At 33.5% G+C, this 13,188-nt stretch overlaps 1 protein-coding gene across 2 annotated transcripts in view; it reads left to right on the top strand.

The window, feature by feature from the left end:
* The window catches only part of CSMD1 (CUB and Sushi multiple domains 1), a 1,052,613-nt gene that overhangs the window by 911,022 nt on the left and 128,403 nt on the right, over nt 1–13,188 (top strand). For both annotated transcript variants that reach the window (XM_058020501.1, XM_058020500.1), the window contains exons 38-39: nt 8,918–9,036; nt 12,734–12,803. In XM_058020501.1, the coding sequence (XP_057876484.1) occupies nt 8,918–9,036; nt 12,734–12,803 (189 nt within the window). The remainder of the gene's footprint in view (nt 1–8,917; nt 9,037–12,733; nt 12,804–13,188) is intronic.

The following is a 13,188-nucleotide window of genomic DNA, read 5'->3' as shown; positions in this document are numbered from 1 at the left end:
ACTTATTTCAGCTTAGTTCAGAAATTTAGGTGACCAAAAAGAAAAAAGTAGGAGTGAATTTCCCTGCCTGAAAATAGATAAAACCAGAGAAGGTAGCATATTTTTTCCTATTAATATGTGCATTTATGTATGCCTTGTCGTTATTTTTTTTCCTTCAAATTATTTTCTCTCAACAAATTGCTATAATTGCAAAAAACCAACATTTTAATCCCAGAGCTAGAAGAAAACACAACAGTTACCTTGGTAAATCATTGGCATTATAAACAGAATAACCTAAGAATTTTTATGGCAAATTCTGCTATATATCTACTTCTTGTATGTTTTCTGAGAAACTTCATTCTAAAATACAGAGCTGTGGAGTTATAAATACGTGGATTACCTCCCATAATCATATTTAATTCGAACACTTTTGTATTATTACATCTCTCCATAACTTAAAATAATATAGAATAATAGTTACACATAGCTCATGTGATTTTAATTGGAAGTAGGTATTGCTGAGAATAGTCTACTGTTTATAAAGTACAATGATGAATCGAGTGTCTGATGACTGCTTAGATGAAGGTCACAAAGAAAATCCTTATAATTTTTGAATCATCCTCTCCTTTTTCAAAAGCCATTCAAGAATTTTTTGAAAAAGGAGTTAGCTTTTATATTTCATTTAGTCCAAGAATAATATCTAAAAATGGTAATGTTGTTTTCAATGTTTTGAAGAAGTACACAGAAGTAAATAAACATGGATGATTTTTAATAAGTTCTATTTAGGATTGAAATAGAAAATTGTAAAGAAAATATAAAGCTGAAAAAATTTGAAAGACTAGATTTTCAGCTCATAATAAATATTTGAATATGACTGTAGTCACAAGTTAGTCCTATGTTTTCATTTAATTCCCTGCACATTTCAAGTATTTATATGCACGTATGTTATATGGGTTATTTTGATACAATCAAAATTCTAGAGGTGATGTAGAATGCAAATAGGAATATTACCTCTGCAGAAATTTTCTTAGAATCTACTATTTTGAGAAAGAATTTTTTTGTTTGATTTTTGACTGGGGACTCCTCCTCCACAGTTTTTCCTCCTGCAGTATTTCTCTTTAACCTACATTGAAACTATAATTCCATAAGAAGGATAAATAAGTACACATTAATTCTAGAAAGTCATAGAATGAACATTTAACATTTTCATATTTTACTGTATCAGTTTTATTTTCTCTGCAACTCAACTCCTGAAAAAAAAAATCTGTTCTGTTAACAAGTAAAATCACTTAGATTTATATTTTTGTTTGTCTCTTAATTGCCAATTTCCCCACTGTGCTCTGCTAAAGCATCAATTGGACTTCAGTGGTGCTAATATTTCAAGGCCAGTGTTTCTTAGAAGTGCACCTCAGTACAGGTCAAGGCAGCAATGTTGAGCTTTTAGAGCTCTTGGTAGTCTGACAGGAAAGAAAAGATTTTGTTTCTTATGTGGCTACGTGGTCTCTTGCAGGGCTAGTAGGACTACAGTACATCTCTCTGTGTGACTGAACATAGAAACTGAGCAAGTTCCCACAGAGAGAATTTACAGATTTACGTTGAGCAGTCACCTCTTCAGATCAAGAAAAAACCAGAGAAGGAAATACTTTTCTCTGCAGATATTGCTAGTATTTGATTATGAATTCTGAAGTCTCTGCTTGTTTGGTCGCCTAATATTTGAAGCAGCATCTGAAAAATAAATACCTTTGGTTCAGAAGGCAATCTAAAATTTGGAATAAAACATCATTTTGCTAAAGGGTTGTGTTAATAAAGAAAACACAAAAATATCACCTATCTGGGAAAAAAGCATTCAATGTGAAATGCTATGTTAGAACATCAGATACTTTCAATAAATGTAAAAAAAAATATTAAATAAGGAGAAATATATGAATAGTCATAGACTCATAGAATATGCTGAGTTATAAGGAACCCATTGGGATCATTGAATCCAACTCCTGGCCCTGCACACCTGCATTGTTTGTTTGTCCCTTTATTCTTTCTAGATAAAATGCTTTGCAGATGTAACTTTCAGGTATAATCAACTCCTAAAAATGACATTAATCTATTAAAAAGTTTCTGAAAGAAGGTTGTGAGGACAGTGAAGGGCCTTGAGGAGAAGCTGTGTGAGGAGCAGCTTGAGGGTTCTTGGTCTCTTCAGCCTGGAGGACACTGAGGGGAGACTTCACTGCAGTTACAGCTCCTTGTGAGGTGAAGAGGAGGGACAGACCCTGATCTCTGTGGTGACAGTGACAGAACCAAGGGAATGGCCTGAAGTTGTGTCAGGGGATGTGTAGGTTGGATATCAGGAAAAAATTCTTCACCCAGAGTGTGGTTGGGCACTGGAATGGCTCCCCAGGGCAGTGGTCACAGCACCAAGTCTGACAGAGCTCAAGAAGCATTTGGAGAATTCTCTCAGTCACACAATGTGACTCTTGGGATGTCCTGTGCAGAGCAAAGAGTAGGATTTGATGATCCTTTTGGGTCCCTTCTAAATAAGCGTATTCTATGAGTCTGTGATATAATTACTTCTCTAGGGGAAAGACAGTTAGGAATTAGAGTGAAGACAATTAGTTTTCCTGCTATAGATACTAACAGAAAATATCAATTGACATTAAGAAGCTGTTCAGCACCTTGATTCCAAATTTGAAATCCAAATCCTACATCAGCAGACTACAGCAGGGATAGAAGACATTAAGTGGACCTAGTGGTGTTTAATCTAGCCTTACCTTTTACATAAATTACAAATTAGAATAGCTGAAACTGCTCTAAAATAACCATTACAGTATTCTGCAGAACCCTGATGTCCGTATATAAAAAGTCTTCATTACAGAATTAGAAAGTGAGACTTATTTAGGAACATTCCCTTCATCACAGAAGAAATTCTAAGGAACAAGGCGCAACAGAGGAAAGTGTCCTTAAGGCACTACTAAATTGTTTACTCACAATAAAAACTATGCCTCTACAACTTGCACATCATATTTTAGAATAAATGGAGAAGTATTTCTATTTAGAAGATATTTCACCAGTGTAAATGCTATAAACATGCCTGAGTTTGGATCACTATGTAGGGAAAACTTTACTTCAGTAAGATATATTTAATTTGCTATCACTTGATCACATATATTCTACATTGTATATTGTTTTGAAGTAACTTTATAGAAATTCGTAAATACTTTATGCAAGTTTCATCAGCTGATGAAAGCTTATTCAAATCATAAATATTTCAAGATAATTCAAAGTTCGAATAAGAATAGCTATATTTCCTGAAACATTTTCTTCCTTTTAACAATGTCTTTCTCTTGCCCTGTCCATTTGCAAGTTTTCTCTATGTATGTCTTTATTTTCATGGAAAAGATCTGGACAGTGTGCTCCTGCAAATCTAAATCTATGTCTAATCTACACAGTGCATAGGTTTCCTTTGTAGCCTTCGAGAACACACAAGTCTTATGGCAAATAATATAACTTTGCCAGTTACTTTAGGATGTTTTTGTGTTAGACATTAATAATGTAAAAGTTCATTTGCCCAAGTTAAGTGGTCTACTGAATTTGTATGCTAAAGTCAGATTGATGACATAGATTTTTTTTTTCCTTTGTTTCATTGTTATTTGTTGGGGTTTTTTTGCTCTTTTATTTGTTTGGGTTTTGGTTCTGTTTTTATTTTCAAGTCAGATACACAAACTCATATTAAATAATTGATCAGTGCCTTAGAAAAATTTCCTTGTAGTCACAACAGAATTGTAAGTATTGTTGAGGGCTACTGTGTGGTTTCCTGTTATTTCACAAGGGCTGTAGGTTTTCAAACTGGTTGCAGCAACCTGTGGTTAACAAAGCAGTAAAATATGCAACAGGTTACTGTAGAAAAGATGAGAATTAATAATTTAACTAATCCTTCATATGCACGTGCTAGAATCAATAGCAAACATAATTATTTTCACTACCACCAGCAAGTCAAATCAAAGAGTGTTTTGTTGCATTCCTAATATGTACAACAGTAGGAAGAATAAATATCCCTTTTATTTGATTTAATTACTTTTAATATAATGAATGAAGGAATCAACTATCCAAATGGTTTGTTCTGGAAATGTGACTGTTTAATTCCACTGCATTTGTGACCACCAATCTTTTAAGCTTGGTCTTAAAACCTCATGTATTTATTCAGTGGTAGTTTAAATGTTTTCCTTAATATTCAAACAAATGAAAAAATAAAAAGTCTGGAAATAATTGCTTTTCTCCACATGCTGCTTGGACTTCTCATTTAGAGTCAAGTTTGTTTTAGTAAAAACTGAATGTATGCTGAATATTGATATAGAGGTTTAGGCCACCTTTTTAAATTCCTATAAGTATCCATCTATCTATCTATCTATCTATCTATCTATCTATCTATCTATCTATCTATCTATCTAATCTATCTCAACAAATTAAGAGGTTAGAATTAGATTTTTCAGTAAAAATGTTCTTCTATGTAAACAATATTTTTATAGCGTCATCCAGCTCTACTAACCTGAATTAGGATACATGGCACAGGTCAGCATCACTCATTTTGTGAGCTTTTAGTTTACTGCTATACCAAGAGTATGGACTATGTATGAGAACATAATCTTACTTTTAACCAACATCCCCTTTTCTGAAGCCACTCTATCATGTCTTTTAAAGTGTTGAGGGTTCTTGGCAGCTGAAATAAAAGATTCACTGGTAAGGGAACTAGAGAGCAATTGACTGTCTTTTGTAGTACTTCTCTATCATGAAGATATCTAATAATTTAAAAGATAAAATTCAGACTAGCTGAGAATAAAATATATTCTTCCAAGTAGCATATTATATTTCAGAGGTTCAGTTTAAGATCTTCCATGCAATTTGGATTTTAGTGTAGCTCTTCAGTGCAAGTCTTTTCTGTTTCCCCATGTTAAAGCAGGTGTGAATCATAAACATGCCATTTTTAATTTAGCAGGTCCTGATCCTGTCAATATATCTGTGCAACTTACTAGATGTTGACAAGAATCTGATCTCTCTGCAGTAACTCATTGAGATAAAGACATTTTCTAGGCTAGTGTCTGAAGCATGAAGTTTTGAAAGGGACAGCTTGGATTTTGATATACACCATCATCAAAAGGGAAAGAGCAATTCACTCCAGCTTGATGTTTGTGATATAGCAAAGCATAATATGTTCTTGTTAGCTGCATAGTGTGGGAGGAATTGAAAAACGAAAGCTTGATGACTTTTGGTCCAGCTGTCAAGACATTCTTGTGCTGTCCAGTTCTCAGCTTTCTAAAATGGACACTAATGGGCATTCACATTGTCAGATATGCCAGGAAGGATTTTCTTTCTGCCAGCAGTGGCAGTGATGTTTGGACAGAATTTGAGGTAATTGTAGGCATGGATATAATTATGTAAGTAAAGCATATTTGTCTTATGCCACAGCAGAGTCAAGAAAGTGTTTAGCAAACAGTAAGTGGAAGAAGGTCAGGGAGAGGGTTATCACTCTTGACATTGATGTGTTCTATTTTGTACTGCATAGCAGAAACTGAGCTCTGAAAAGTATGCACTTAAGAAATCTTTGCTCCTTTTTTGATTGCTTGGACTTGACATTTAACATGTTTTCCCTGTATTAGTGACTGTTCACATACAACCTAGTTTAATAATGTATTTACGAGTCTCTGAATATTTAAGATTCCAAGTTTGTCCTCAGATACCAGAATTTGTTTGCTTTCTCTCAAGCATTCTTCTGATGTTTGGACCTGTTCTAACTAAATTAATTTTCAAACTACACTGGGCTAGTATTATGGAATGGTTGGAAGAACAGAGATTTGAGCATTCAGAATAGTATTTGATTCTGCTTTCAACTTTCTCTTGCTTTCAGGGTAGTAATATTGCTTCTTAATATCAGGTATATCAAAAGAAGTCAAAATGTTTTATGACATTCTATAGAATATTCTATAATTTGCATCATTTTTCAGACCAAAGAAGTAGTGTATACAAAATGTTTTGAAAAGTATAAGCAGCTAGCAGAAAAAAACTTTTTAACATAATTATTAGAATCTGTTAAATATAAATGCACTGTATGCCACAATCTCACTTACATAGAAATTTAATTTGAAGGTTTTTGATTGATCATAGTCTGTTTAAATTCTATATGCCATTCAACCAATGATGGATATAACAAGCACATTAGTAGTGTTGCTATGCATCCACGGTTACAGCTGTTTCTGTAACTCAGAAAAATATGTAAAAAGTAACTTTAGTCATACAGATCCAAGCCTGTTACTCTCAGTATAGAGGAATGCTGAGTTCCAAAATACAAATTTCTTGATGACAGGAAGTGAACCTCAAATTTATATTCACAGAATTCAGCAAGTACATAGATATCTGTAAGCAATTTAGTCACTGCATCTTTGTCAGGTGCTTATTTATTTAAAACAGTTATCTTGGAGCAGATCTTTTTAAATTTTATTTTCTATTCAAGAACAAGAAGGGTGAGAAAATGCAGAAACAAGCGTTGATTTTCTTCAGTTGCATCTGAACACTGTATTTGCAAATTAGTGAACAGCAGTCTGTATATGGTAATTTGAATTACTGAGATGAGGTATTACATTTCACTTACTGCTGAAACAGTTTGTGTGAATGCATATCACAGCTATTTAGTACCTATACTCCTCAAACTTTCCAGATGCAAATACTTTTATGATATTGTGGAATACAGGCTGATTGACCAAAAGAATGATACTAGTTAACCTGCAGCAAAACCCAAACCATTGAAGTTAATGACAATATCTCCATGATTATTTGGAACATTGCAGTTCCACACAGTGACCACACATGAGATTCCTAGTGGCCATGGAAAGTCACCATAACATCATTTGAAAGTTGATTATATTGGAAGAATATAAAAATTTGTAAATTCTACGACAGAAATTTCTGAAAATCTTTAAAACACATTCATACATTTTCCTAAATTATAAATTCCAGAAGACAAAATAACTGCTTCATGGAGATCCCATTATTTGCAACTATTAAATTTTTCTTTATTTGATAATTTGAATTTTTTTTGTTTGATACTTCTTGCATAATTTGTTATGAAGCCTTTACTTCATACCTTGATGGTTTTCACTCAGAATTTGATTGGCTTGATAATACCTTCAATTCCTGAAAAAAGTGAAATGTAGTGAAACTCAAGGGCACAGGACTAACAAGGAACATTCAGGACCATAGAACTTAATTTCAGGAAAGAAAAAAAATGGCACAGCAATCACAATTTCCTGTGAAAGTATAAAAGCTATTTCAGACTTCCTTGTGCTTTATCAGGAAAAAATATATTTACTTCAGGTAAAACTTGGAAAAGAGTAGAATTGTGTGAAATTTTTATTTGTGCATTTAATATTTCTAAGGCATTTATATTTAAGTGATGAAAAGTACATACATAATGGTTCATGGCATAAAGTTAAAACTATGTCTGTATGAAAATGCGTGATCAACATTACCTGCAAGAAAATTGTATTTCCCGAGAAAGGCTAGGATCTCAGTGAATAATATCAGATATTGTTTCATGATGAACTCTCTGAAACAACAGACTAACATGTCACATATCAGAATACAGTCAATATTGTCAAATAATGCAATTTCTGTACTAAACACAGTCCAGTTGCACATGCTGTCACCAAACACATTTCATAGGAAGATATTGAGAGTAGTAGTCAGGGTTTTTTTCCATGCAACTGAATTGAAGGATGCACAGGATCTCATTCAGCAAAGTATCATGTTTCTCTGCTCTTTACAGAATTTTGTGCTAATCAATTCTCAAAATATCTTCTCACACATTATCGAAATTCCATTCTTGGCTTCTATGGATCATATCCTCATAAAACATAAAAAAACAACATAATAATGTTTCAGGAATAATTTTCTCAAACAAATATTTAACAATTAAAATTGTATTTAAGACTGATATTTGACTTCATAAAAGGTCTTTCACATGAAGGAAATGAGATTCTGTTGTCAGACCATGAACTTACAAATTGCTTCTTCTGGTCCTTGTGTTTGCAAGAAAAATCTTAAAAGCACAGAATTACTTAATCTACTCTCCCGTTTGTCAACTGTCTTGTTCATTTGCAGTATTTTCACTTGGAAAAGTTGATATTTAATTTTCAGTAGTGTTGACTAGCAAACTCCTTAGATAGCACACAAGGCAAAACAATGATACGCACTTGACAAAAAGCAGAATTTTGTACTTTAGGTTGCCAAATTAGGTGAACAAATTTAAGAAATTGCTAATAATGGAGAATCTTTGTTAAACTAATCTTTTGTTTTCTCACACCTGGCTTAAAAACAATTAAGAACAGTCTATCCAGTGACACCTATGCAAATACTGAGTTTTGGATTAAAGTACTAAATTTTAATGTCTAAATGTCTTTATAGTCCATGGAGTTGCCTAAAAATAAGGAACCACCAATAAATTCTGCTCATTTACTGTTGAAAAGAGAGAATATGCATAAAATGTATTCCATTTTTCTCTCTCCACTACCTTCACAAGGATAAAAAAGGACTAAAAACCCCCAGTAAAGCAAAATGAGCAAACAAATAAAACCTATGATTTTTAACAAGCTAAAATCATAATACTGCTTTGGAGACTATAAAACTGTGTAGTGTGTCATAGCAATGTGACCTGGTAATTGGTCACAGTGTATAATCTTTGTGCTTCAGCCATACCACTCATATTCTGTAGAACAGTTGTGAAAACTTCTTTGTTTTAAACAAAATTTCAGTTTATTGTTGAAATTAATTCTTAATTAATGTTTTCTTAAATACCCATAATTCTGTGTAAATAATTCATTAAGGCAGAGAATATCAGTGAAGACCTGCTGTCCACTTATCTATGTTTTTTTTCAATCTTTGCCTTTACTTTTTCCAGCTGTAGGTCTTGCTGCCTGTCCAGAACCAGTAATTCCTAGCAATGGGATCAAATCAGGAGATAGATATATGGTGAATGATGTTTTGTCATTTCAGTGTGAGCCAGGATATACATTACAGGTATTTATTTATTTCTTTTTTTCTTTGAATAATACACTGTGGAATGATTGCCAGGAATAAAATGCCAAGAGACTGGTCCAAAACATATTCTAATGAAGAGTCTGTAGTGTGTACACAGAGGTGATTTAGGTGGAGCCTATGTGAGTGCTCCCAAATTATAAAGCTACAAATGTGTGGCATTTCTGTCCCTCAGTAAATCTGGGCTGGGAAATTTTGTCTTAGATCATCAACATACCATTGAGCAGTAAAGGCCATCAAAATGGACAGTGAAATAACGTGGCGAAAATGTTTTCTCTAGAAAATTTTTATAGTACTGTACTATGGAGTGCTGTGCTTCTTCCTTTTGGGGGATTTATTTATCTAGGCTGCTATATAATTGCTTTTCATATAATTGCCAAGAGGTGTCTGTTTAGTTCCTCATTGCTGTGATCCTGGTCGCTGTTTCTGAGCTGTTATGACTGAAATATATTTAGGTAAACATCTGATTTATGGCTAAGCTTATAGCAGTGATTTGACAGGAAATAAGTGAAAAAACTAAGCCTATACTAATGGTTTCCTACGGAGATGGGAAATGATCTCCATATAACACAATTAATTTAATATAAAAACCAGCCATCTAATCTCAATCAGCTGTTTAGATTTTTATTGTGACACTAAAGATAATCAGCCTTACTCCTCCAAGGACTGATTCATACTAAGGTTTCATGTTAGAACCGGAACTTTACTCTTATAGTATCATTCTTCATCAGCAATATCAAAAGGTTAACACAGTTATCAAACTTGAAACTGCTTAGATTTATTGGGGTGATCTCTACTTGTATTGCCCATCATACTGCAGACTCTTTTATCCCTACCTTTTTCAACTTTTAGAAATATCTAAATCTTGCATATTGAAAAAGGGCATCATTATTCAGTTTTTAATTGCATAGATTAGAAATGGATACATGCTCAAGATACAGCATGATCAAATATTCTGTCTATACTTAAAGTAGTACTGGTGAAACACTGATGTGGAGTGATAACAGTAGGATAGGAATACTTCAGAAGTGATTGGAATAAGTACAGGAAAACTTTTGAAGATACGCATTGTTAGCCCTGGCTTGATGTTTTGGATCTACTCTTACTTACAAAAACAATCAGAATGCAAGTTCATAAATACGGTATTATTATAAAATAATGATGCATTTTTTAGGAGGAGAGCTGCACTCAAAAAAACTCTCATCTGTATTAAAGCTAAATTTCAATGCACTGTGTATATCACTACCACAAAACGATATAATTTCTTTTGTCTGTGGGCAGCTCTTATCTGTAGCCCTCTCATATGACTAACTGGACTTTTTCTATATACTTACAGGGATTCTATTATTAAATACTTTCTTAAAATTTCATAGCATATTGTTCCTTAACTGTGTATATTCCAACTGTAAACCTCTTTTTCAATAATCTAAAATTTTAATACTAGCTGTGGAAGCTGACATGTAAAACCTAGTTTTATGAGCTTGTTCAAAGTGTAAAACAAAGATCTTCAATATCCAAATTCAGTAGAAAATAGTTTGAATATTTTCAAAATATTGATAAAAATTGCTATGCTGTATGGACTCTGCTGTAAGAAAGTTCATACGTATATATATATATATATAGCATGTTAGTCAGACAGGACAAGTAAAATAGGATCCAAATTAAAGAGAAATAATAATGAAAATAGTGTTCAATGAGGCACAGTATGTTTTCTATTCAACAAATATAGACCAGCATAACTTTTTATAAATTTTTTTTCTCTTTAGCTGTGAATTTATCCTCAATCTTTAGAGAACATATTCACAGCTAGCAATAACAATCAGCTGTGGATTAGTTTATAATTGAGACTTACCAGAAAAGTCATAGAGCTCAAACTACTACCTGGAGATGCATAAGAAACATAATTGCTAGCTGTAGGATTAAGTGTCTCCCCACAGGAGGGAATTTTAAAAGACTGAAATCAGAGTGTGCTCTTGTTGGAAAGAGGCTGGAAACTAGAGGAATCATTTAATTTTATTTTTCAAAAGATCCTTTATAGGCTATTTAATGATTTTCCTGACTGTGCTACTTAAATTTCATCTTCCCCCCTTGATTCACATCAGAGAAATGCAATCACAGAAAACTAGTAAAAGAGAATAAAATAAAATAATGCAATCTTGGAAGAGTAGAAAGTGAAACAAGGAATATTGCATTAATTAAATTATTCAAAACTTCATCCATTTTGCAAGTAACTAAGATGACACAGTAAGTACATGCACTTATTTTCCTTTAGAAATGTAGCTTTTAAGAAAAATATTTTTATTGAATTATCAGTTTGGAGTGTTTTTAGAAGAAAAAGACTAATTTATTTTTCATTATTGTAGTGAAAACTGATCCTTTTTTCCTTCCAAGTAATTTTCTGTATGTCTTTTAGTTTGGCTTTCAGAACGTGATTGCCTAAATATACTTAACTAAATGATTAATTAAAGGAGTTTTATTCCATGCAGTTCTATACGAAGTTTATTCAAGGTAGAGTGTAAACATTCCAAATGGTGTGGAAGAAATGTCATCAAATGGATTTTCTTTTACTGCAGTTTACCTATTCATTCTTTTTCTTATTTTTATGAGATTATGATTGCTATGGACAAATAATATTTAAATCAATCTTCATATTATATTGATAAGATGCGCTGCCTTACAAAATTTTAGACTCATAATACACCTGATCAAAATAAGCTCAGGATGTTAAGTGACTAGCACGAGTTTGTATATCCAAATGATCAAAACAGAAACTAAACCCTGTTCTCAGTCCTGTGTCTCAATCTTTGTATCCGTTGCTCTCACTCCTGCCAGTTTATTCAGCTTTTGCATTTCAGCAGCAGAATGCATAACCTGAGTATCTCAAAGGACAGAATTGACAAAAAACAAGAATTTTTCTGCTACTGTTAATGGTTTGAACTGTTCCTAGGGAAAACAAAGATGGGAGCATTTTGGTCCTAGGCATTCCCCCTGAGGTATGTGGGACTAGACTGTGCAAGCTACAGCCATGCCTTGATTTACTTCCTGCCATCACATGAGTCTGCTTGGTTCCTGCGATTTTTCTTAAAAATAGACAGAGTAAATGAAACATGACAGCTGTATAAAGAGGCACTTGTATTTCTACAGCCGTCTGCCAAGATGTTGCATGAATGCAGTGGGTCATGTTGTGAGGCCATGTGAGAGGTCAAGGCCTGCTGCTATTTGTTGATGGCAGTCTTGGCATGGTCCACATTGAACATCTGTAGTAAGTAGATGAGGAACAAATTCCTGTCTGTGTCTGTAGTAATCACGCAGAGCAATGGTTGATTCACTGCAGGTTGCAGCATAAAACTCAACCACTATGCTTGCACTGCAGATGGAACATGCTGGAATTGAAACAGGCAGTGTACTAATCAGATGAGAGCATATAGCTGCTTCTACTTTTAAGAAATTTTCAAGATACCAGAGGAAAGATGTTTTAGAACATTTATCCAAGAGAAAAATAAGAACATAAAACCTTAACTATTTGAAAATAGAGTTTCATTCAAGCAATTATTATGTAGTTGGCTGAAATAAGAACATATATTAATTAGATTATCCAGGAGGTCCTGTGTAGCTCTGTCTCTCAGGAAAGTCCCATAAATGAGTATCTGTAATCTGATATTTTGCCCTTTCCAAACAGGGCCGTTCTCACATTTCTTGTATGCCAGGAACAGTTCGACGCTGGAACTATCCATCTCCTCTCTGCATTGGTATGGAAACCCGTTTTCAGTTTTCTGACTATCAGTCACAAGAAACTCCTGACCTTGTCATGCCCATTGTTCCTCAACTTAATTCTGCTTAAATCAGAACTTTTTTGAGTTTCCATTTATATCTATGAAATATGGAAAAAAAGAAGATAATATTTTTGTCTATAAATGGTTAAATGCTATTTTTAAAAAATATTGTGAGAGTGGGCAAATGCGGAAACCCATATGTTAACCATTGTTTTGCTTTTCCTGAATAATCTGCTTTGAATCAGACTGAATCTTCCTCATGGCATTAAGAGATTCCTTTTACAGTGTACTCAGATTGGAAAACTTAGGCAGTTCATGCAGGGCACCTAGAAGATTTCCAAAAGAAGCAGGCAGTGGAGAG

Source organism: Melospiza georgiana, chromosome 3, assembly GCF_028018845.1.
Source record: "Melospiza georgiana isolate bMelGeo1 chromosome 3, bMelGeo1.pri, whole genome shotgun sequence".
NCBI lineage: Eukaryota > Metazoa > Chordata > Aves > Passeriformes > Passerellidae > Melospiza > Melospiza georgiana.
This window is presented reverse-complemented; position numbering and strand designations above follow the sequence as displayed.